The sequence below is a fragment of the Vigna umbellata genome, chromosome 5, assembly GCF_029865625.1.
Source record: "Vigna umbellata cultivar VRB3 chromosome 5, Vumbellata_1.0, whole genome shotgun sequence".
Lineage (NCBI taxonomy): Eukaryota > Viridiplantae > Streptophyta > Magnoliopsida > Fabales > Fabaceae > Vigna > Vigna umbellata.
In genome coordinates this window covers 49,432,233-49,459,370 of record NC_142169.1, presented here as the reverse complement: position 1 = coordinate 49,459,370, position 27,138 = coordinate 49,432,233, and the positions used below count along the sequence as shown (strand labels likewise).

The following is a 27,138-nucleotide window of genomic DNA, read 5'->3' as shown; positions in this document are numbered from 1 at the left end:
GGCTACTACATCATGTCATGGATGAAGGCAATCATCCGAGCAGAAATCAGATGGGAATGGACTGAGGTAGAAATTTATATTTGAAAATCTTACAAATATCAAGAAACTTTTGACATTAAAATGAATATAATAGTAAAGTTTCCTTGATTATGCATCGGTTCAACACTACCTCTTTATTGTCCACTTCAGTAGTAAAGACGATAAGAGAGGAATGGGCAGGATATTTGAATAAACATTTTAAATAGCTATAGCTTTATGTTTTTCGTTTCATGATAGTAGCATTTGCTTACATGTGCAACTTTTAAACTGTCAATAGATTATTGTGAATAGATGAATATTGTGAATAGATGAATGGAAAACTGGGTTCTTTTAAGTTTTGACGATAACATTAGCGTCTTTTAGTTTTACTATTTAATTGGAACTGATGAATTGATGATAACATGATTTAAATTAATTAATTATGTGAATATATATGAAGTGCAAAACTGGTTTCTGTATTTCAGGTTTGGTTAAATGAGCTAAATCGAATCAAATTTTAAAAAAACACTGAACATAACGTCGAAGTATACACTTTCGACGTTCATACAACGACAGTAACGTCACATATTGACAAGTTCGACGTTAACCTTACGTCCTTCCCCTTATACGTTAAATATTCCTTTAAATATAAATATTTATTAAAATGTTACTCAAAAATTGACGTCCTCTTTGAATTTCGACGTGAACATTACGTCTGTTATCTTCAGTATGGACGTGAACTTTATGTCACTTCCCTCGTACAATAGACAACAAATCTTACTATTAATATAAATATTTATTCAAATATTGGACGTCATTCTCTTTACTAATGGACGAAACCTCACGTCATTGCACAAAATCGATGTTAGGCTTACGTCAATTCTTGATCCACTCGATGTCAAATTGTCCTAGTTACGTCGCCCACTAATATTCGGCATAAAATTTACCTCACCCGCTCTGACGTCGGTCTCGAATTCGTCGTTAAAAGCAAAAAATAAACGATGTAAAACGTTGTTTTTGTACTAGTGATTACACCACTGTTGTTGGCCCTCATCACTTTAACAACATTGCTAGGCCGAGGGTCAATTCTACAAATTTAATGGATTGTCTCATGAAAGTCCATATGAACATCTGACAACATTCAACGAGATTTGCAACACTATAAAGATCAATGCTGTGCCGGATAACGCTATAAAGCTTAGTTTGTTTCCTTTTTCATTGGGAGGCAATGCTAAGTTATGGTTGAATTCTTTCCCGGATGAGAGCTTTACTGAATGGGAAGCTGTGGTTTCAAAGTTTCTGAACAAGTACTTCCCACAGTCAAAAATCAACAAGGGGAAGCAAGAAATTTCTTCTTTCAAGCAAGGTATGGAGGAGATGTTAGGTCAAGCATGGGATAAATACAAAATCTTGTTCAGAAAGACGCCCACTCATGGTTTTGATGAAGCAACATCAGTCATTCTTTTCCTTGGAGGTCTTGGTTATTGTTTAACCTGTGGAAAGTGTAACCAAATCGTATCAAGTAATAAAACTCGCAAGACCAAGTATCGTTCTCCCAAAGGACTCACGACCTAGACAATTATGTGATTTGTTGATTATCTAAGACTTGTGATCAAAATATTGTAGGTTTAAATGCAAAATACTGAAAATTAAATATGAATGCATGTATTGATCAACGGGCAAGAAGAAACAAAACACGTGATTTAAAATATATGAATGAATATGTTGTTGGGGTTTATCAATTTCATCCTATCCACTCTCATGTATTCAAGAATTCATCTTTCTTCATTAATGTTAATGCCACTTTCTAAATTACCTTAAACCCGATGTCTCGGTGAAGAAAGCCTAATCATAATCACTAGTTTACAATGTCTTGTCTCCCTAGCAATTACTCATGCATTATAAAGCACAAAAGCTTAGAGGCAACCAACCATCATACTCATATGTCTAGGTTTATACTACTATTGGGAGAGATTCCCAGATCTAGATTTCCCCGTGTGTGTCCATATCGACAAAATCAATAATCATGACATCAAATGAGTTAAACAATGCATGCTTAGAGCAAAGAGGAAAAACCCTAACAATTAATGAAAGAAAGCATGTATCATAAAGATCTTAAAGAACAAATTCAGTACATGAGAGCTTCAAAGGATTACATTGATTCCCTAACAACAATAAAGGTTTAGTTCACCATATTCGTGGTGAAACTAGATGAAATACAATGCAAGGGTGAAAGATAAAACCCTAGAAAGGTGAGAAAGGAGCTGTAGCATCCAAAATCCTACTCCAAGGGGTGAAAAAGTGTGTTTCTGCTTTGTTCCAGCCAAAAATGTCTAACTTATGTCGACTAAAACCTTATATAGTATTCTAAAAATTACAGAAAAGTGGTCCAAGGCCCATAAAAATGGCAGAAAATAGGTCCAAGCCCACTTAAAATGGCGCTCAGCAATAAGTGCGGCACTGGCGCTCAGTGGAATTTAGCGCTCAGCGGTGATTTCGGCACTTCAAAACTGCCGCTCAGCGGTAATTACCGCTCAACGCAACTTTTTCTACACTCTGGTTGATTTTTCTGCATTCTGGTTGACTGGTTGACTTTTTTGGTTGACTGGTTGAATTTTCTGGTTGACTGGTTGACTTTTCTGGTTTCTGGTTGACTTTTCTGCATTCCAACTATTCGGTACTTTAACTCTTCTTTCAAATCATTCCAATAACCTACAAAATCAAAGGAATCTAGCATAAAACCATTAAATTCACCTTCAACTCTGTTATTCACAAAACTAAAGCAAAAACATGAGTTAAAGCAAGTTTCTAAGTAAAAAAGGGTTCATTGATTATCAAAATTAAGAATAAAAATAACGGTTTTTCAACCGTTATCACAACCCCAACTTAGAACTTTGCTTGTCTTCAAGCAAACAACTTGTAACTTAGATTTCAACCAATCAATGCAAGGATTCAACACATTTCAAAACATTTTCTTTTAAGAGAAGTAATTGCTCAAATCAGCTTATCATACAGAATATCAGTCAAGATGAACACATGCCTTGAGTCAATTAAGCTCATTGTGGTGCTCAGATAATCACAGAGTATTCAACAGATGCTATGCTCATGAATGATCAATTAACCAAGCAAAGATGTAATCATTGAATCTTTCCTCATCAGATAAAGTGTTTCACTCAAACACACAAGTGTATAAGAGGCTAGTCATTCACTCCACTATCATAATGTCACATGAATTAACTTTGCCTTTCATTTAACCATAATTAAATATACTCACAAGCTATTATCATCACATGGGCTTTTCTATGGCTTGTAATATGGCAAGTGTACCGAATCGTATCAAGTAGTAATAAAATGGTAAGACCAAGTATCGTTTCCCAAAGGACTCACGGGGTAAACAGTTATGTGATTTGTTGATTAAATTAGACTTGTAAACGAAAACATTGTTGTTGAATTACGAACAATAAACATGAATGCAAAGTTTTGATCAATGGAATAGAAAGATGCAAAAACGGTTGATGTAGAATATGAATGATTATGTTGTTGAGGTTTCAATTTCATCCTATCCACTCTCATGTATTCAAGAATTCATCTTTCTTCATTAATGTTAATGCCACTTTCTAATTTACCTTAAACCCAATGTCTCGGTGAAGAAAGCCATTCCTAATCACTAGTTTACAATGTCTTGTTTCCCTAGCAATTATTCATGCATTACATTGGCACAGAAGCTTAAAGGCAACCAATCCTCTTACCCTCTGTCTAGGCAATATTGCTCTTGGGAGAATTTCTTCAGTTCTAGATTACTTATACGTGTCCATACAAATAACATCAATGATCATGTAATTAAATGAGTTAAGCAAAGCATGCATAGAGTATAGAAGAAAGCCCTAACAATTAATGAAAGAAAGGATATAGAATATAGAACCAATTCAATACATGAGAGTTTCAAAGGATTACATCGGTTCCCCAACAACAATGAAGGTTTAGTTCACCATAGACATGGTGAAACTAGATGAAAAATAATGAAAGATAGAACCCTAGAAGTTGAAGAATAGAGCTTGAGCATCCAAAATCCTCCTCCAAGGGGAGAAGAAAGTGTGATTTCGCCTCTTTCTATTCAAAGATACTAACCTAAATTCGGCTAAAACCTTACATAGCTTTCTGAAAATTATAGAAAATTGGCCCAAGGCCCAATAAAATGTCGCTCAGCAGTAATTAGCGCTCAGCGGTAAGTGCGATTCTTCGATTTTGACGCTCAACTGCAGTTTTTCCCTTTAGCGTTGACTGCGGGACTTCAGAGTGCTGCTCAGCGGTAAAAGTGGCGCTGAGCGGTAATTGCGGCTTTTCTTTTGTGCACTTTTCTTCCTTTTCTGAGTCCAACTTCTGGCTACTTCACTTCTTTCATTCAATTCATCTTAAAACCTGCAAAAACAAGGAAAACCAAGCATAAAACCTATCCAACTCTCTTATTTCCAAAACTTAATCAAAAACATGATTCCAGGCTAATTTCTAAGTCATAAAGGTTGTCTTTAAGGTCAAAATTAAGTATAAAAATAACAATTTTTCAACTGTTATCACAACCCCAAAGTTAGAACTTTGCTTATCCTCAAGGAAACAAGATGTAATTCAATCTTCCACCAATACATACAATGGTTCACCACATTCAAAACTCCTTCTTTCAAGATAAGTAATTATTCAAATCAGCTCAACACAAAGACTTCATACAAGATACACACATGCTTTAGTGTTCACATAATCACATAGTATCCAACAAATGCTATTATCATGAATGATCAATCAACTAAGCATAGATTGAATGATGTGCTCATGGAATCTTTCCTCACCAGATAAAATGTTTCACTCAAACACACAAGTGTATAAGAGGTCACTCCTTCACTCTACTATCACAATGTCACATGAATTAACTTTGCCTTTCATTTAACCATAATCAAACACATTTACAAGCAAGTATCATCACAAGGACTTTTCTGTGGCTTATAATGTGGCTGGGCTAACAAGAAAATTGATTTTTCTGGATCACAAAATCCTTGAGTTAAGTGAATAATATAAACACAACCATTCTTCCTTCTTCCCAACTTTCTTTTGCATTGAGCCTTTCTTTTTCTTTCTTTTCTTTTCCTTTTTATTTTCTTTTCATATGCTTAGCTCAATGCTTTTCATATTGCCTGTTTAGACTTCCCAACAACCCCAAAGTTGAACATTTATCAATACCACAAGATATCTTCAACTCAACTCAAGGTAAAGCTTTTCAAAAAGGGTTTTCTAACATGTTCAAAGCTAAGGCTTCAAAGGATAGAACACATTGTGCTCTATTTTATTGGGCTAAAATCATGCATTTGGCTAATAAGGGTAACAACAGATGGCCTTGATCATATGATACATACAAGCAAATGATTCAACCATAGAAACCTGGGCAAAGTCATTCATGCTTTCAAAGTAATAACACTCATTCATAAAAACTCTAGAGTTCAAAACCTCACATATAGGCTCAATCAACATTCCACATACACATCCTGCTTAGCATCATAATCACAATCACAACATCATGCATTTGTTCACATAGCTCGTGAACAACCACTTGTATATCAGCATATAGTGCACAATCTCAACATCAATCAATATCCAAGCATCATCAAGCAATACTCATCATGCATAAATCATAAGCAAACCATCATAGCAGATAAAGTTTCAAACTGAGTACACCACACCTTATTCTAATAATTGAAACAAATAAGTTCAACAGTACAAAACAAAAGATAAAAAAATCCGGCTCCAGAGGTGATATCATCCATCAGTAGATGCTATCTCAGCTCCTCATCAACCCCTACTGTCATCTGATATTTCCTCCTCTCCATCATCTTCAGCATCTTCAAACTCATCATCATCATCCTCATCATCCATAGTTGAAGCTCCAGCTGCTCCAGCTCCACTGCCTTGGGCTTGCTCCTCTAGCCATGCCACCACATTATGAAACTCATCCATGGTCCACCTATGTGCTGGGGATGTATCATACATCCCAATAATCATCTTAGTTGTGGCCACCTGTCCTCTGTGAATGGATTCCATCCTAGCATCTATAAGAGACATATACATGTCCCTCATCTGAAATGGCTCTATGGTGGTCCTCTCCTTCTACGAAGACGACGTGGTGGTACTGGCTGAGCTACCTCATCACCTCCACAATACTGTCTGTAATTGGCCTCATCAATAGCTTTCCTAGGCCTCTCAAACGGTGGAGCAGAGATATTCACCCTAGTTAGCTCACATAGGTGTGTAATCAAAAAGGGATGCCCTAAGGGTGCTTTGTTGTTCTTAGTGTTGGCACACACACCTGTATCTCATTGGTTATGACCTGGCCAATGTTAGTGCTCATCCCTCTGAGCACACAGTACAAAATAAGCGCCCTGCTAACAACAATATCCGAGACATGTGAGCACGGCTAAATGTTGGCATGAGCAAATGTCATCCAATACTTTGCTAGAGGAGTCAGATAAGCTCTGCTGATATTCACAACTGCACCATTCCTGTTTCTCTGAAAGTGCCTTCCAGGCACACATAGCACACTTTCCACATCACCAAAGTTTGCTCCTTCTTCCATATTTAGAGCAAACTGACACTGCTCATCAGCCCATTCAGTATCTAAAAATTTGTTAGTGGAGTCAGGGTCATACCGAATGGTGTGTCCTCTAACATATATAGCTCAAATAATCCTCAGCAGGATGATCATCCAACCTCCTTGCGTTGGTGTAGAATTCTTTCACTACTACTATGTTAGCTGGTGCAGGATAAGTGGCTTGCTTTCTGATGACAAATTTATGAACACCGAAATACGGCGCCACAAACTTGTTGAACAATCGGTAAGTGTGACCGAATCGTTTCAAGTAATAAACTCGGTAAGACCAAGTATCGTTCTCCCAAAGGACTCACGACCTAGTTTAGTTATGTGATTCGTTGATTATTTAAGACTTAAGAACGAAATAAGTGGATTTTAATATGCAAAACAAAAAATAAACATGTATGCATGAATTTGATCAATGGCTAAAACAAAATACAAACACTTCAATGGAATATATGGATGAGTATGTTGTTGGGGTTATCAATTTCATCTTGTTCACTCTCATATACTTTAGGAATTCATCATTCTTTTCATCATTGTTAATGCCACTCTCTAAATTACCTTTCAAGAAGGCCTATCCCCAGTTACGAGTTCATACGATTCCTAGCATTCCTAATAATTAGTTCTTTTAGCGCAGGAGCTTAACGGCAACCAATATACTATTGGGAGAAATTCCCCGGATCTAGACTTCCCCGTACGTTCCCGTATCGACAAAATCAATAATCATGCATTGAATGAGTTAAACAAAGCAAGCATTAAGCAAAGAGAAAAAACCCTAACTAATGATCAAAGAAGGCATGTATCTCAAATAAGATGTTTAAACACAAATTCCATATATGAGAGTTTCACAAGACTACATTGATTCCCCAACAACAATACAAGGTTTAGTTCACCATATTCATGGTGAAACTAGATGAATAATAATGAAAGAATGAAAGATAAAACCCTAGAAAGGTGAAGAGGTAGCCTGAGCATCCAAGATCCTCCTTCAAAAGGGTGGAAGAGAGAGTGTTTGCTTCGTTTCTGCCAAAGATACAAACCCTAGGACGTCCTAAAGCTTATATACTATTCTAAAATTACAGAAAATTTAGGCCCAAGCCCATAAGTGTGTCGCTCAGCGGTAAAGTACCGCTCAGCGGTAAGTGCGTGAGTTGGTTTCTTCCCCTCAGCGGCCATTTTGACCCTCAGCGGATCCCCCGTGAGCTTCTAAGTGCCGCTCAACGGTAAACTGCCGCTGAGCGGTAGTTGCGGCTTCTCCTTTTGCACTTTTTGATGTCTTTTCTGATTTCATCTCTCTCCTTCTTCACTTCTTTCACCAAATTCACCTTAAAACCTGCACAAAAACACTGAAATCAAGCATAAACCTGTCCAGCTCTTTTATTTCTGAAAATATGAATAAAAGCATGATTTCAAGCTAGTTTCTAAGTGTTAAAGGTTGCTTTTAGTATCAATTTCAAGCATGAAAATAACAGTTTTTCAACTTTTATCACTTTCCCCAATTCCTGTTCTCCAATTGCTCTCCAAACTGTGGAGCAAAATCAGGTATCAGTCCAGCCTTCCTTTCCATTAATAGCCTCCTATCTTGGACAACATTGAAGTGGCGCTCATGCTTGCGGGAAAGGAACTTGTTGGAGTTAGAGCGGTTTGGTTCCTTATCCTTCCTCTTTGATCCCAAAGTCTTGATCCTCTTGCCCGATGAGGAGGTCATCCCTACATCAGACACAATTCACAAAATAACAAGAAACATCATTAAGCATTAGTAAACCACAAACAAAACCCTAAAACCATTCCTATCACCGCTGAGGGCAATCAAAACCCGTTAGCACAACCTGTGCATCAAAACCAGCAAGCAAAAGAAGCATAAAAACCACTCTGCCAGAATCGTGCTCAGGGGAAATTTCTGCTAAGCGGTGATTCTACAGATTTTTCAGAATCTTGCAAAAATGCTCCTAATCTCCACCCACATTCATTCTTCCTAGTTCTAGACCCAAATCAAGCAGTTTAATCGGTCCAAACAACAATTAATTCATCTAATCATGCATAAAAATAAAAATCCCTCAAGAATCATGCTTAGACAACCATGTTCATACCAATTCATGCTTTCAAAAGCCGTAGAATGTAAAATGCTAGGGGGAAGAAGGGAAAAGTGAAGAGAATACTTTGGAGAGTGCTTGAGAGTGTATGGGAAGGGGGAGATCTGAAAATGGAAGCAAAGTCGCGCCCTAGGGTATAAAAATAACCTAATGGGCCTAATCCTGCTGAGCCCAATTGAACCAAAATGGTCTAGCCAAATCTGCACCAGTCGCGCTCAGCAGTAATTACCGCTGAGCGGCATTTGCGGCACCAACTCTCCTTCTTCTTAGCTTGCCCTAGGTGTCCTATACCCATGCCTCTTACTCACCCCATGCATTTAGGTTCTCACATCACCCATACATTCAATCCCTACAATGCAACTAGAGCAAAATCAAAACAAAAAAGATAAAGTCAATCAACTGGGTTGCCTCCCAGGTAGCGCTTGTTTAACGTCACGAGCCTGACCCAAGATCCTCTAGTACCCTTCAGTAAGTGCAAATCTTTCTTACCAACATATGATGTCACAAACTTTATGAACACCAAAATATGATGTCACAAACTTGTTTTTCAATCGGCAAGTATGACCGAATCGTTCAAGTAATAAACTTGGTAAGACCAAGTATCGTTCTTCCCTAAGGACTCACGGCCTAGTTTAGTTGTGTGGGTTATTGATTAGCTAAGACTTAAAGACAAAATATTTAGATTTTTATATGCAAAAGACGAAAATTAAATATGTATGCATGAAGTTTTGATCAATGGCAAAAAGCAAAAGATAAACACTTTCAATGAAATATATCTATGAATATTTTGTTGGGGGTCAAATTCATCTTATCCACTCTCATATATTTTAGGAATTCAACATTCAAATCATCATTGTTAATGCCACTCTCTAAAGTACCTTTCAAGAAGGCTTCTCCCTAATCACGAGTTCATACAATTCCTCGCATTCCTAATGATCAGTTCATAAGTGCAGGAGCTTAACGACAACCAATATCATATTGGGAGAAATTCCCCGGATCTAGACTTCCCCGTACGTGCCCGTATCGACAAAACTAATAATCATGCATCGAATGAGTTAAACAATGCAAGCATTAAACAAAGAGGAAAAACCCTAACTAATGATGAAAGAAAGCATAGATCTTAAATAAAAGATGTAAAAACAAATTCCATATATGAGAGCTTCAAAAGATTACATTGATTCCCCAACAAACATACAGAGTTTAGTTCACCATATTCATGGTGAACCTAGATGAATAACAATGAAAGAATGAAAGATAAAACCCTAAAAAGGTGAAGAGGAAGCCTCAGCATCCAAGATCCTCCTTCAAAGGGGTGGAAGAGAGAGTGTTTGCTTCATCTTTGCCAAAGATACCTAACCCTAGGAAACCCTAAAGCTTATATATTATTCGTAAATTACAGAAAATTAGGTCCAAGCCCATAAAAGTGCCGCTCAGCGGTAAAGTACCGCTCAACGGTAAGTGCGTGAGACGTTTCTTCCCCTCAGCGGCCATTTTGGCCCTCAGCGGACCTCCCGTGACTTCCTGAGTGCCGCTCAGCGGTAAACTGCCGCTGAGCGGTGACTTCGGCTTCTCCTTTTGCACTTTTTGATGTCTTTTCTGATTCCATCTCTCTCCTTCTTCACTTCTTTCACCAAATTCACCTTAAAACCTGCACAAAAACACTGAAATCAAGCATAAACCTGTCCAGCTCTCTTATTTCTGAAAATATGAAGAAAAGCATGATTTCAAGCTAGTTTCTAAGTGTAAAGGTGGCTTTTTGTGTCAATTTTAAGCATGAAAATAACAGTTTTTCAACTGTTATCACAACCCCAAACTTAGAACTTTGCTTGTCCTCAAGCAAACAAGATATAACTCAATCTTCAACCAATTCATATGATGGTTCACTCATTCAAAAATCCTCTTTTTAGATAAGTAAAAACTTCAATCAAACTTATGACCAAGAGTTCAATTAAGATGTGCACATGCTTTAGTGTTTCACAAAGTCAGTTAATACCCAACAAATGCTCTTTTTCATGAATGACCAATCAATTAAGCATGGATGTTCATGTGCTAATGGAATATTTCCTCACTAGGTAAAGTGTCTCACTCAACACACAAGTGTATAAGAGGTCATCACTCATTCACTCTACTATCACAATGTCACATGAATCAACTTTGCCTTTCATTTTACCAAAATCAAAAACATTCACAAGCATGCATCATCACAAGGACTTTTCAATGGCTTATAATGTGGCTAGGCTAACAAGAAAATTGGTTTTTCTGGATCGCAAAATCCTTGAGTTAAGAGAATCATAACACACAATTATTCTTATTTTTCCCAACTTGCCTTTGCATTTGCATTGAGCTTTACTTCTTTTTCTTTTCTTTTCTTTTTCTTTGCCTATTGTCGCAACCGGAATCGCGACGGGACGACGATCCAAAAAGAAATGGATTTTAAAAAGAGATTTGGAGTCGCCACCATAGTTTATTATGGAAAACTACGGAAAAACCTCAAAACGATAAAGCACGATCCACGAAAACCAAAGATTGGGTTCGGGAGTCGGTTACGCGTGGGGAAGGTGTTAGCACCCCACAACGTCTGCCCTAAGGCAGTACCTTTAACTAAATGCACGAATATGATGTGGTTTTCAAAATGTTTAATTATCCCCTAAAATAAAATTCTAAATAAACAAAACATATTTTTTTAGTTTTTTGGGCCCGACAAGGATTGACCTTGCTCCTACGTATTCTCATTCAAAATGAGAAATCAGGGTTACGTAGTTCTAGTTAAGAGATTGTTTGTTGTTTGGAAAAGTAGATATTTTTAATTTTTGGAGTTTTTATGTTTTTAATATTTTCGAGAAAAAGAAGGTAATGAGTACTAGGCCAACGCGAACGGTCGCACGAGTACTCATACCTTTAAAACGATATTTTAATATGTTTAATTATTTTTTAAAAAGAGAAATAACGATATTAAGCACTAGGACGATGCGGACGATCACACGAACACTCATACCGTTATTTACTTATTTAGGAAAACTTGAGAGTATTGAGTGCTAGGCTGATGCGGACGATCGCACGAGCACTCATACCCTTGTTTAATATTACGTAAATAAGAGAGAAAAGTATTGAACACTAGGACGATGCGAACGATCACACGAGTGTTCAACCGTTAAACGTATTTTTGAAATTTTATTTAAGAAAAGAAGAAAAAGGTTTTTAGCACAAGGACGACGCGAGCGGTCACACGTGCGCTTAAACCTTTAAATATTTTTGTAATAATTTTTTATAAGAAAGAAGAAGAGGTTTTTAGCACAAGGACGACGCGAGCGGTCACACGTGCGCTTAAACCTTTAAATATTTTTGTAATAATTTTTTATAAGAAAGAAGAAGAGGTTTTTAGCACAAGGACGACGCGAGCGGTCACACGTGCGCTTAAACCTTTAAATATTTTTTTTTGTAATAATTTTTATAAGAAAGAAAAAGAGGTTTTTAGCACAAGGACGACGCGAGCGGTCACACGTGCGCTTAAACCTTTAAATATTTTTTTGCAAATTCTTTTATTTAAAATATTGTATTATTACATATATATTTAAGGATAAATAGATGTTTAAAATAAATAAATAGAACAAAATAAGATAAGAGAAAAAGATAAATAAATAAATAAAAATAAAAATAAAATAAATAAACAAAAGAAATGAAAATGGCTGAACGGACGTTAAGAATAACGAACGTTCATAGGGGGATATAACGGACGGACGTTTAAAAATGTGAGATGAATGACGAGCGTTCGTCGAGAGATAACGAACAGACGTTGGGAACGAAGGCTGAATGACGAACGCTCATTGAAGACATGACATTGAGAAATAGAGGATGAGAGATGAGCGTTCGTTGGGGAGATGATTAACGGACGTTTAGTCAAAAAGCTAAATGACGAACGCTCGTTATTGAACGGACGTTGAGAAATTGAGGCTGAGAGACGAGCGTTCATTGGGGAGATGATTAACGGACGTTTAGTCAGGAAGCTAAATGACGAACGCTCGTTATTGAACGGACGTTTGAACAGTGACTTAATGACGAACGTTCGTTATTGAAATAACGAACGGACGTTCAAAAATGGAAGCTTAAGGACGAACGTTCGTTATTGACACGACGAACAGACGTTCAAAAATGTAAGCTAAAAGGACGAACGTTCGTTATTGACACGACGAACGGTCGTTCAAAAATGTAAGCTTAAGGACGAACGCTCGTTATTGACACGGCGAACGGACGTTCAAAATGTAAACTAAAGGACGAACGTTCGTTATTGACACGACGAACGGACGTTCAAAAATGTAAGCTTAAGGACGAACGTTCGTTATTGACACGACGAACGGACGTTCAGAAATGTAAGCTTAAGGACGAACGTTCGTTATTGAAATGACGAACGGACGTTCAAAAATGTAAGCTTAAGGACGAACGTTCGTTAATGAACGAACGTTTAAACAGTGTAGCCTAATGACGAACGTTCGTTATCGGAAATGACGAACAGATGTTCGTTGGGGAGATGGCTAACAAATAGTTCGTCCAAGAAATGTCCGAATGGACGTTTGAATACGAGACTAAATAACGAGCGTTCCAAAAGGGCCTAAGGTTCCCGGACGTGCGCTCATTTCTGGGCCTGGCCCAGTGGAATGATTTCTAACCTAGAATTTCCTAGGGGTTCAGGAGGTTCATCCCCATTCCTCACTCTCCAGCTCGTGCCTTCTATAGAGACCCAAGGTCTTCTACTCTGCACCACGAACTCACCGTCGCCTCTGCCATAACCGGCCACCGTCACCTCAACCAGAACACGCCTTGGCCTCGCCGGCGGCAACTCGCGCCACCAGAACCACCACCAGCCACGACGCCACCGTCTCCACCTTTCTCTTTTCAAAAACAGCGATTCTCAGGGAGGGTCTTCCTCCGCGTTACACACCGACGCTACACTCCGTTCGCGGCCACCGCTGCCTCCGATGCCACACCGTCGCGCCCTATAGCTGGACCAGAGACATCACCGGCGGCAAACGCTAATGTTGGAAACGCCTTCGCTGCTCGCAGGTATCCTCACGGGTCTCCCTTTTACGCCTGGGATAGAAACGCCGCCACCGGCACCCCCCTTTGCTCGACCCTAACTCACGCCGGCGGAACTCCCAGCCACCGTTGCCGGCGTGGCAGATGATTGTTCTACCAATTTCTCTTATCTCTGTGTTTAGGTTTTCTCATTTGGTGATTTGAATCTGTTTTGGTGTTGTTGTTGCCAGAGCAATGAAGACAGATTTTGATTTTTTTTTTAGTTAATGGTGTAGTCAGTGAAGATAGGTGGTGACCGTGAGGTGTTAGTAGTGGCCGTGGGTGTTAATATCTCTTGTGGCAGTGGGTGAATATGGATGAAAGGAGTTGGAGGTTCAGTGTCAAGAAAGGATGAAGATGGATGCTTAGAGGAAGAGGATAAACGAATGCTATAAGATTCTAAAATGGGGAATGTGGCAGACTCACCATAGCATAAGCAAAATGGAATAAACATAAAAGGCAGTTATACAGTAAACATACATGACCACACAGGGGAGCAAGAGGCCTACCTCTCGGAGCTCTAAGGCTGCTGCTAGCTGCGAGTATCCGGTGACTTCCTCTCCTTCCTCCTCTGGCCTTTGTCTTTCTTTTCCGGTGCCAATGGTGGATACCCTTCTGTGACTGGATGATCGCTCAAGATGAACGTCCCTCGTGTGCCCCCCTTTTCCTCTTTTTCTCTCTCTGATCCAACCTCCCCTCTCTGCCAAAATCTTGGAAAAATCCCCTACTAACCACCTGGTCTCCCCCTTTTCTCCTCCCAAAAAATCTTAGAAAAATATTCCCTTAACCACCTTGTCCCCCTCACTCCAGACACGCATACCATACATCCTCTCCCCCTTTTCCACGTTTTTTATTTCCCTTTTTTTTTTAATTTTTATTTTTTAAATTTTTTTTTTAATTTTATTTTTCAATTTTTCAATTATTTTGATTAATTAACTCTATTAAAACAAAATGAATATAAGAAATAAAATAAAAATTGAATTAAAAGCTAAGATCTAAATACATTAACATAGAATAAAACAAAAGGTAAAATAAAATAAAAGGAAAATAATAAAAAAAACCAATAAAAACACATTTTTTACAACCCGGACAAAATTGAGTGTTGACAGCTGCCCCTCTTTACTTAGATATTACTAAATAATATGAAAATTTAATCTTTTCGTACTATTTAAGTAAGGCTAAGTAAAGATAAAGACACTAATTTTGTCCGGGTTTCAATCATGAAAGAAAACAAACAAAATGGTTCAAATCACGATGCTAAACGACCAATGTCAAGTAAAGTATCAGTAACAAAAACTAAAACCTGGATTTGACCATTGCCTCGCAGAGGGCCAAACTCGCAGAACATAAATTTAAATCCGACCATTGCCATGCAGAGGGTCGATAACAGAAAACTAAAAACCTGGATTTGACCATTGCCTCGCAGAGGGCCAAACTCACAGAACAGAAATTTAAATCCGACCATTGCCATGCAGAGGGCCAATAATAGAAAACTAAAACCTGGATTTGACCATTGCCTCGCAGAGGGCCAAACTCACAGAACAGAAATTTAAATCCGACCATTGCCATGCAGAGGGTCGATAACAGAAAATTAAAACCTGGATTTGACCATTGCCTCGCAGAGGGCCAAACTCACAGAACAGAAATTTAAATCCGACCATTGCCATGCAGAGGGTCGATAACAGAAAATTAAAACCTGGATTTGACCATTGCCTCGCAGAGGGCCAAACTCACAGAACAGAAATTTAAATCCGACCATTGCCATGTAGAGGGTCGATAACAGAAAACTAAAACCTGGATTTGACCATTGCCTCGCAGAGGGCCAAACTCACAAAACAGAAATTTAAATCCGACCCTTGCCATGCAGAGGGCCGATAACAGAAAATTAAAACCTTGATTTGTAGCTTTGAAAAGTTGATAAATGCCGAGTTAAACATGAAGATTTTGCAAACAATTCTCCTTGCTTCCTCTGAGATGATGTTATGTCATGATGATGCATGAATGCATAGACACATGAGACTTTCATTTTGTTCTTTTCTTTTACTCTCGCTTTTCATCATCATCATTATTTTTTTTTTTTTGAAAGTTCCATGCTTGGAATCCATTGTTAATATTGTCAACAAACACGATGTACGTTCAAAATGCATTCCTTAAAAACAACGTTGATATGTATAAAACCCTTTGATGAGCAGGAAGAAAGTGTAACCCTGAGTTAAAATTCTTTTTATCGCTTTTTGCAATCCAAATTAACTTGAACCCTGTAGGATGTGGAAGAATGGTTATGAAAAGCAGATGAATAATGATTTTCTGTGAGCAAATATTAACGTATGCGTGTCCCTTATTTGGGGGAAAGTGCTATTAACATGTTGGGCTCCCATATTGCCCCAATTTTGCACAATAAGTATGCTTTGGAAAAGTGAAAAGATTTGTGTATAAAGGATTCCCCCCAAATTGGATGATCTTCGATTGACAGGGAGACCCCTTTTTTTTTTTTTTTTTTTTTTTTAACTGAATGCGTCGTTCACCACATCATTCTGTTTCCAAGTTAAATTCGTGAGAAAGATTAGGACAAATAGTTTTCAGTCAGCGTGGACTTTTATTATCTTGTACCGTGGTTAAAGGTCAAAAGGTTTTGAAAGAAAGGATAATGAAGGCCCAAATAAGTGTTTGACGGTTAAAGTTTTTAAACAAGAATCATTTGCAAGGTGCCCAGTCAACTGTCTTTAGAGATTTGAACTTCAGGCATCCTTTATTGTTGTTTTTTTTCTTTCTTTCCTTTTGGATCATTCTTTTTGTTGCCCCTGCTGTGGTCCTTTATGATACTTTCCTTTTCATTTTTGTTTTGTTTTTCTTTTTTCCTTTTAGAGATTTCTTCCTCAACTTTGGATGCTTATGATGTATCTTTTTAAGTTGACGTCGATATGCTAATGATTCTTGTCTAGGGTGATGAAAACAATTATGAATTTTGGCTCAAAAGGGGTGCAATTGGATGAACTGCTTTTGACGATTGGATAACGAAAAATGGCCACATGTCACTCTGAATCTTGTTTGTCTGGCTTTCTCTTGAATTTAAACCTGAAACAAAACTATGTAGTGTTTGACACATCCACTTCATTTTTCCTTTGCTTTGTTTTTTTTTTTTTTTTTTTTTTTTTTTTTTTGCTGATCAACGGATTATCGGTGATATGTAACATAATGAAAACTGCCCCAATACTAGGCGTATGGCGAAATCCTTCATCTTACGGGAAACGAAAAAATTAGGGTTCAAGTAATGTGAATGCAGATGCTTTATCAAGAAAAGAACACCGGTTACTCCCAAAACCTTGAATCAGGGAAGTACTCACCAACGGTATTTTTCAAAACTTTTTTTCGAAAATACTATGTCCTTGACAACTTTATTAACAACAAACTCAACATGTAACCCTTTTTTTTTTTTTCACCTCTTTTTTCGTTTTTCCTTTTCGACATCCTCCAGGACCGAGCTTGCCAACCTGATATACCTGTGATGCTTTTATCAACACGCGTTTACTTATTTTCGTTTTCATTTCCCCTTTACTACTTAACAGCTCAGCGTGACATGCAATATTTCAAATGGAATGCAAACAACCAAAATATGAATGAACTCACATGAAATTTATTTAGTGAATAAAACACAGAGTACAATAAGCGTTAAAGATAATATCAACATCCCTTTAATAGCAACCACTATACGGAATCATCATGCGTAAAACTTTTTTACTGCATCAGAATTAACTGGCAATGGTAACTCCTCTCCGTCCATTCTCGTGAGAATTAGTGCCCCACCAGAAAATGCTTTCTTCACTACAAATGGCCCTTCGTAATTTGGAGTCCATTTGCCTCTATGATCCTTTTGTATGGGTAGAATCTTCTTCAACACCAGCTCACCTTCATGAAATTCTCTTGGGTGTACCTTTTTGTCAAATGCCTTCTTCATTCTTCTTTGGTACAATTGTCCATGGCATACTGCTGTTAGTCTTTTTTCATCGATGAGATTGAGCTGGTCGAAACGAGCTTGAACCCACTCAGCCTCTTCTAACTGGGTTTCCATTAAAACTTGTAAGGATGGAATTTCCACTTCAAACGGAAGTACTGCCTCCATTCCATATACAAGCGAGAAAGGCGTTGCCCAGTCGATGTTCGTACCGAAGTGCGATAACCATGTAAAGCAAAAGGAAGCATTTCATGCCAATCCTTATATGTGACCACCATCTTCTGCACAATCTTCTTGATATTTTTGTTAGCAGCCTCTACTGCCCCATTCATCTTTGGACGATAAGGAGAAGAATTAAGATGATGAATTTTGAATTCCTCACATAACTCTGTCATCATCTGGTTGTTCAAGTTAGTGGCATTATCAGTGATGATCCTGTTAGGGAGCCCGTATCTGCAAATCAACTCCCTTTTCATGAACTTGGTCACCACCTTTCTAGTCACATTAGCATAAGAAGCGGCCTCAACCCATTTGGTGAAATAATCGATTGCAACTAATATGAAACGGTGTCCATTTGACGCCTTTGGCTCTATAGCTCCGATGACATCTATTCCCCACATCGAAAAGGGCCATGGTGCAGACAACACGTTCAAGGTCGTGGGTGGAACATTGATATTACTTGCGTATACCTGGCATTTCTCACACTTTCTCACATGTGTACAACAATCATTTTCCATAGTCAACCAAAAATACCCCGCTCTCAGTATCTTCCTGGCCATTGAGTGCCCATTCATGTGCGTGCCAAATGTACCCTCGTGTACTTCTTTTAGTAACAGCTCGGCTTCTTTTGCATCTACGCATCTAAGGAGAACCATGTCATGATTCCTCTTATATAAAATATCTCCACTCAAAATGAAACTGCCAACCAACCTCCTTAACGCCCTTTTATCGTTTTCTGATGCCTTCTCTGGATATTCTCGGGTCCTAAGATAATGCTTGATATCAAAGTACCAAGGTTTACCATCTACCTCCTCTTCGATGAAATGACAATATGCTGGCTTCGCATGACTCTTCATTTCAATCATTGGCAATTCTGTATCTTGATCAACTTCAAACATCGATGACAAGGTAACCAATGCGTCTGCTAATTGATTATCTTCTCGCGGTATATGATTAAACGTGATGGAACCGAAATACTCAATTAATCCCCTGATGTAAGCTTGGTATGGAATTAATTTAGTATCCCTAGTCTCCCATTCTCCCTTCAATTGATGGATGACCAAAGCTGAATCTCCATATACATCCAGAATTTTTGCTTTAGACTCTATAGCTGCTCGAATACCCATGGCACAGGCTTCATATTCTGCGATATTATTCGTGCAATTAAAACACAACCTTGCCGTCATTGGAATGTATTGATTCTTAGGAGAGATAAGAACTGCCCCTATTCCATGCCCCATTACATTCGAGGCCCCATCGAATAATACCGTCCAGGCTTTTTCATCTTTGTCCTCTTTGTTCTCAGCAAATAAAGCCATGATATCTTCATCAGGAAATTCAGGTTGCATCGAATGATAATCACTAATGGGTTGATGGGCTAAATATTCCGCTAAAGCGCTACCCTTGATAGATTTCTGAGTAACATATACAATGTCATACTCTGACAATAGCATCTGCCATCGAGCTATCCTTCCAGTGAGAGCAGGCTTTTCAAAAATATACTTGATAGGATCCATCTTAGATATCAACCAAGTAGAGTGGCTCAACATGTATTGCCTTAGACGATGAGTACCCCACGCCAGTGCACAACAAGTTCGCTCTAACGACGAATATCGTTGTTCGCAATCTGTGAATCTTTTGCTCAAGTAATATATAGCATGCTCTCTTTTCCCGTCTTCATCATGCTGACCCAATACACAACCCATTGAATTGTCCAGTACGGTCAAATACAAGATGAGCGGTCTTCCTGGCATAGGTGGACGCAATACAGGAGGGTCTTGCAGGTATTGTTTGACCTTTTCAAAAGCAACTTGACAATCTTCATTCCAGACTACGGCCTGATTTTTCCGTAGTAACTTGAACATTGGTTCACAAGTAGCAGTTAATTGGGAGATGAACCTAGCAATGTAGTTCAATCTTCCCAAAAAACCTCGAACCTCCTTTTCTGTTCTGGGCGCAGGCATTTCCGTTATCGCTCTTACTTTGTCAGGATCAACTTCTATCCCTCTTTGGCTGACAATAAAGCCCAACAATTTTCCAGACTTTACTCCAAACGTGCATTTGGCAGGATTTAACCTGAGTTTGTACTTTCTCAGCCTCTCAAATAATTTCCTTAGATTGAAAATATGCTCCTCTTCTGATTCCGACTTTGCAATCATGTCATCCACATAAACTTCAATTTCCTTATGCATCATATCATGAAAGAGTGTCACCATTGCCCTTTGGTATGTTGCTCCAGCATTCTTGAGTCCGAAAGACATCACCTTATAACAGAATGTTCCCCACAACGTGATAAAGGTCGTTTTCTCCATATCTTCCGGTGCCATTTTAATTTGATTATATCCCGAGAATCCATCCATGAACGAAAATAACGAAAATTTGGCCGTATTATCAACCAGAGTATCGATGTGTGGTAATGGGAAATTATCCTTCGGACTTGCACGATTCAAATCACGGTAGTCAACACACATCCGAACTTTCCCATCCTTCTTAGGCACTGGTACCACATTCGCTACCCATTGTGGGTATCTTGCCACAGCCAAAAATCCTGCGTCAAATTGCTTTTGGACCTCTTCTTTAATTTTTAGGGACATTTCCGGCTTCATTCTTCTCAGTTTTTGCTTGACCGGAGGGCATTCCGGCTTGAGTGGGAGCCTATGCTGCACAATATCGGTATCTAGACCCGGCATGTCATTGTAAGACCACGCGAACACATCTTTAAACTCCTTCAATAGGGCACGCAATCTTTCCCTCACTTCCGTTTTCATACTAGTACCGATTTTCACTTCCTTTATCTCATCCTTCTCTCCCAAGTTGAGTATTTCAATCTCCTCCTGATGGGGTTTTATCTCCTTAGATTCTTGTTCCACTAATCTCAACAATTCTGGAGAGGGTTCCACATCATCTTCGAAATCATCTTCCGTATTATTGATAGGGTGCTCAAAATTAGGAACATTGATATCATTATTTTCAAAACAATCATTGTCACATCTGCATCATTTAAATTTATGAAAAAGTATAAATAAATAAGATAAACAAAGAAAAATGCCAAATGATGATGAAATGCAATTTTATTATCACGCTGAGTGAAAAGTAAAAAGAATCAATCCGCGAAACCTCAGTTCTAAAGCCCCAATCGAAACTATAAGCTTAATTAAAACTATTACATTTTGTTCACATTAAGCATCACAGGTAAATCCAGTGTTTCCCAATTGTTGAGTTGAGTATCAGGGGAGCAAGCCCACACAAAGCTCGAACTTTGAGGCCTGTCTTCATCCTCCACAGCTGCTATCTGGCCAGTGTTGATCCACCCAGCACTGCGGAAACTTTCCTTGATGTCAACAATGTGAATTTTGCTCTCTCTGGGCCCTCGTCTTTCTGCACGGGCCAAACTACGCTCTTTTCTTTCTTGAATCATCCTTTTCCTGTCTTCCTGGGTAGGTTTGTACCCCAAGCCATATCTGTTCTTGTTTTCAACGATTTCTAGAGGGAATGCTCGCCCCTGCCGATATTTGCCCAAACCTTCCCCATATATATAGCCCTCTTTTAGCATAATCTTGGCCATCATAATAGAAGCACATGATAGACGAGGATTTTCTGGAAACGGTTCCACACAAGCATTTCCCACAATCTCCAACGATTGGAAGGCTGTCTCGAGAGCTTCTTCAGCCGCCTCGATGTAGCGCGTGGATGATGGCCCACTCACAAGAAGATCCTCTTCTCCTGATACTATCACCAGTTTATCTCCCATCACGTACTTCAACTTCTGGTGTAGTGTAGAAGGCACAACTCCAGCCGAATGGATCCATGGGCGCCCCAACAGACAACTATAAGCTGGCAGGATATCCATAACCTGGAACGTTATTTGAAAAACGCATGGGCCAACTTGCATTGGTAATTCCACCTCTCCCATCACTTCTCGTTTACTACCATCAAACGCCCTCACAATCATTGAACTAGGCCTCATATGCATTCCTTCGCAAGGTAGCTTTTCCAGAGTTGCTTTCGGCATGACATTCAAGGAGGACCCATTGTCCACTAAAACACGCGCTATAACATGATCCAAGCATTTCACAGAGACGTGAAGAGCCTTGTTATGCCCTCTTCCTTCAGCAAGTATCTCTTCATCCGTAAAGGTGAGATAATTATTAGCAACAATATTGCCAACAATATCTTCGAATTTATTCAACGAAATACCTTGCTCCACGTGAGCCTCACTGAGTATCTTCATTAGCAACTTTCTATGTGATGCCGAATGCATGAGCAAGTCTAACAAGGATATACGAGCAGGCATACGGTTTAACTGTTCCACCACCTTATATTCACTTTGTTGTATGAATTTTAAAAATTCGCAAGCCTCCTCTTCAGAAACTTCTCTCCTCTCTTCCTTGTCGGGGATTTCCTCTGTCTGTGCACCCTTCCCCTTTAAGAATTCTTTTGCCTTCGCGACCATCGTTGCTTCATTATCATTAACCCTTTCTCGTGCCAACTCTGGTGATGTGAAAATTCGACCACTCCTAGTCATTCCCCCTATCCCTGATATGTTTTTGACGACAGGGTCAACGCTTTGCGTTTCGCCTGACGCATGCGTCCCATATCTCCATGGGACGGCTTTTTCGTTCTTGTAAGGAAAAGGAGCTGGTACACGGATAACAACGGGCGACCTTCCTTGAGCTGGTGGGATAGAGGTAGTCTTAGTGAAATGAATCACCAATGGTTCTGGTACAATCATGCCGGATTCATCACCAGTTTGTGCAAATACATCACCCTCCTCCCTCTTGTAGCATACCTGCATCAGACCACGATCTAGCAGGTCTTGCAGAATTTCTTCAAACTTAATACACTCCTCAATAGAGTGCTCAGCATCTGGGTGGAGCGCGCATGCCATACTCTCATCATAATCACCCTTCAAGATACCCACTTTCAGCAACGCCTCCAAAATAAACCTCCTAGAGCTCTTGACTTCTTTCACATTTCTCACCAGCTCATGTTCTTTCACTTCGACAACATTCGTCGAAGCACTTCCATGCCCTGATAAAGGATTGGCCTCGACACTAGGCTTATCCTCTTGGAACTTTAACCACCCAGAATCAATTAGAGTCTGCACTTTATGCTTGAAAGCCAGACACCTCTCAATGGAATGACCAGCGGCCCCTCCATGATAACTACACTTTGCATCTGCATCATAACCTCTTGGGTACGGAGGCTGCAAAGGCTTCAGGGGACAAACGACAACCAGACCTTGTTTGATAAGATGAGGCAATAATTCCGTATAAGTTGTAGGAATTGGGGTAAAGTTAACATAATTTCTTTCCTGGTTCCTTCTTGGATAAGTATTGGGACCCACATTCATATTGGAACCTACATTTTCCCCTCCCCTCCAATTATTCGTCGGGATGTATTGTGGTTGATAGTACCCCGGTTGTTGTTGAGGCCTAATTTGATGACCGAATGACGCGTTAGCTGCATGTGGATGTTGACCCCAGTATGGTCGATAGTTATGGGTGGGAGCCTGACCTCTCCACACGGGGGTTGCAGAGGTTGCATGCACATCTCCTTCCTTTCTTTTTCCTGAATTGAAATTGGGTTTTTTGGAATTTGCAACCGCCGACGAGCCATATTTAATCTTCCCATTTTTCAACCCGATCTCTATTCGCTCGCCTATCACGATGATATCGGCAAAATTTGAAGATACATTTCCCACCATATGTTCATAAAATGGTGGTTGGAGCGTATTTACAAACATTGCCACCATTTCTCTATCATACAAAGGTGGCTCAACTTGTGCAGCCAATTCCCTCCACCGCTGAGCATACTCCTTAAAAGTTTCGTTGTCTTTCTTCGACATGTTTTGCAGCTGTAAACGATCTGGCGCGACATGTGTATTGTATATGTACTGTTTCACAAAAGCATCAGCCAAGTCCGCCCAACAACGAATTCGAGTCGGCTCCAAATGGGTATACCAGTTTAATGCCACTCCAGCCAAACTATCTTGAAAAACATGAATGAGCAGCTGCTCATCGTAAGCATATGCAGCCATCTTTCCGCAAAACATGGTCAGATAGCTCTTAGGGCATGTATTTCCCTTATACTCCTCAAAATCTGGCGCCTTGAACTTATGTGGTATTTTGACGCCAGGAACCAAGCTCAATTTGGCAACATCTCTGAACCCATAACTTTCATACCCCTCCACAGCCCTCAATCTTGCCTCTAGGCTCTCAAGTTTATCCTTTGCCCCATCGACATTACCAATTACCCCCTGAAACGAGGTATGCGGTGCAACCCCTGTAGAAAAGCCCTCTCCGGTAATCACAGGTGGCACCGGAGTTACTCGTATTCCATCAGACATGTTTGCATGCATTCCTTCATTTACCATAGGTGCGGACATTACAACAGGTCCCTGAATACTGATTGGCGGTACGTTGGCAGTGGTAGGGAAAGAGAATGAAGTCTGCTCCCCTTCTGTGTATTCTCCCACAGGTGGGGTGTAACCTGGAGGTAATCCATACATTGGGAACGAAACAGATTGGCTCCCAGCATTGAACAACGGAGGGTAATATTGAGCACTTCCCTCGACTTGCGCAGGCGTTGCCCCTCCCGTAGTCTTCAGGGCTTCGAGAGCCGCCAAAATCTGGGCCATTTGATCCTTCAACTGGCTGACATCGGCCTTAATAGATTCGTGTGACTGCTCCCAATTCTCCATGACCTTCGAGTTAGCTCTGGTCCTGTACGGATGTCGTGGAAAATTTGCCGTTGTTTTCTCACTTGTACTGATGATTATTTTTTATTAAATTAAATTAGATAAGGATGAAAAATGCAAAACAAAAGAAAACATGATGCATGCTAGTGATAAGTGGAAATCACAGGATAACGATGACAATACTGATGGAAAATTAACACAAGCCGATACCAAACAACATCCCCGATCTTTCATTTAAAGAAAATTTGATCCATTACATAGTCTAAGGAACAAAACACATAATTCTGATGTACATCAATCCCGCGCCCGGGCAATGAAAGATTTCATCTCTCCCACCAACCATTTACAATGATTAATAAACAATTCTATTTCCGCTAGTGAATTACGAAAATGAGTACTAGCTTCAGCATTCAACACCATCCTGGGGATGTCTTCAATTGCCCCATTTGCCAAAGCAACCAACTGAGCGAAGCTTTCCTTCCAGTGCTTTACAGCCATTTCTTGCTCTGCGATGTGCTCTTTCATTTGCTTTATCAAGGCCTGATGCCTTTCTTCAAATTCTATCGACCTCCATCGCTCCTCCTGTTCCTCAATATATTCCTCCATTTGTTTTATCAGAGTTCGATGCTCTTCTTCTGCTTCTGCTAGCTTCCAACGCTCCCGGTTCATATCCGCCTCAAACGACATGGCCATCTCTTTCATCTCATGCCCCGCTTTTTCTACCTGCACCTGCGCTTCTCTTAGTCTCTTCAAGGCTTCTCGTTTATCTCTTTTGGCTTCTTCGTAGAGGTGTTTCCACTGCTTTCCCTCTTCTAAAGCCACCTTCTTCTCATTTACCCTCATGGATAATTCCTTACTTGCAGCCGCTAGATCCTGTTTCACTCGAAATGTGTAATCCCTCTCAGCCTTCTGGCTTTTGACAATGTTTTCATAAGCTCGCGACTTTTCTTCATTTTCACTTCTCATATCCACAAGATCATTACGCGCCCTTTGTAATTCGTTCTCCAACCTAGCATTTCTCACATTCAATTTCTCCATCTCAGCCTTCAATTGTTGCACCTCTTCACTTTCTGGGGCTTGAGATGGTCTTTCACTAGGTGATTGATCCTTGATTGGCTTGAAAGGCAACTTGACTATTTTCACTCTCTCCAGAATCCAGGTGTGATAACTTACCCTGCTATCCACTACTCCATCCCCCAAGTCCTTCTCTGCTCGAACAACATTTTCCCAGGCGCTTTTAACCTTTCTTAACAATTCGATGAAATGCCCGTCTTCGTAATAAATGAATAGGGTAGCAAGGTAATCTGATGAAGGCGCTCCTTTTATAGGATGCCCAAATTGTCTTTGCACCAAAAGGGGGGCACCTATGAGAGGCACATTAGGAAAACTACCACAATGTTGTATAGCCAGTTTATTTCCGAGCCAAGGAAGGCGCCATTTTATACTTCTTTCGCTCAAGCCAGCAAGGAATCGGGCCCAATCGTTTCCTCCTTTACCTTTAAGCCCTTGATGTGACAAAGTTTCCGATAGACTCTTGACGTCGACCATCTCCTTAAACACGCGCGTTGTCATCCATGTATACAACGCCGGTAAGCAACAAAGAATCTTCTTTCCCTTTCTCTCATGGCAAAAACTCAAAGTCCCATAAACATCCTCAAGAACTACTGTTACAGGATTCTCTGATCTGGTTTTACTCGCCACGAAGACGTCTATCGCAGCGTAATCCACGAATTCTTCTATTTTGGGAAACAAGACAATGCCATATATGGCAAGGGCTAATACATCTATGAAAGTTTCCCAATCCTCTTTATCAGCCAAGTGATGTAAATACTGCTCTAGATATCCCTGTGATAACCCATGCACTTGATTCCTCATCATCATCCTGTCTTCAAGCTCCTTGGGATGTAATTTCATGATGGTAGCAATGGTGGGTATAGAGGCATGATGCTCTAAATGGTGATAGGGAGTGGTGCCTTCCAGTGGCAAACCCAAGATATACTCGAACTCCTCTATGGTTGGCGCCAACTGAAAGTCTTGAAATGTGAAACATCGAAGCGGAGAATCATAATATTGTGCCAAGGCTGTGATAGCGGGTATTTGTACTTCAACCTCCATTAAATTCAACAAATTTCCATATCTTCTCTGAAAAGTTTCTCTCTTTATAGTCTTAAGCCTTTTGCCCAAGTTTATCAGCCCGGTCAAGTTTCCAACATGGGTCCTTAGACTATACTTCTTTCTTAAATCAGAAGAGTCGGTGTGCCGTGTGGCATCAGATCTTGTGTTAACATCCATCTCGTATGAAGTCAAGTAGGTACCTGTGATTTCCTTTAAAATTAACATGTTACTAAATGATGTATGAATATGATGCATTATAATAAAACAACATGACAAAACAAAGCACATGCATGGTATGAAATGTAATATCATAAAAAAATGAACAGTGTGAGGGTTA

General features: G+C 39.6%; 1 protein-coding gene across 1 annotated transcript; it reads right to left on the bottom strand.

Annotated features, from left to right (window-relative positions):
- Positions 1-6,475: 6,475 nt before the first annotated feature.
- Positions 6,476-25,184, bottom strand: LOC148198516 (uncharacterized). Its single transcript, XM_088115834.1, has 8 exons — positions 25,085-25,184; positions 23,163-24,271; positions 21,234-23,060; positions 18,579-20,928; positions 17,801-17,925; positions 8,469-8,568; positions 8,143-8,362; positions 6,476-6,722 (listed from the first exon to the last, which is right to left on the bottom strand). The coding sequence occupies exons 1-8, from the start codon at positions 25,182-25,184 to the stop codon at positions 6,476-6,478; spliced, it is 6,078 nt and encodes a 2,025-aa protein (XP_087971960.1).
- Between the last annotated feature and the right edge of the window lie 1,954 nt (positions 25,185-27,138).

Bases quoted from the DNA above. Each gene is read 5' to 3' on its own strand.
- LOC148198516 (XM_088115834.1), bottom strand. From the start codon at position 25,184: ATGGCTGTAAAGCACTGGAAGGAAAGCTTCGCTCAGTTGGTTGCTTTG. The intron at 20,929-21,233 runs GTGTGGGCTTGC...GTTCCTAATTTT, and splicing joins GGCCTCAAAGTTCGAGCTTT to GAGCACCCTATCAATAATAC. The intron at 8,363-8,468 runs GTTTTGATTGCC...TGTCTGATGTAG, and splicing joins TGCACAGGTTGTGCTAACGG to GGATGACCTCCTCATCGGGC.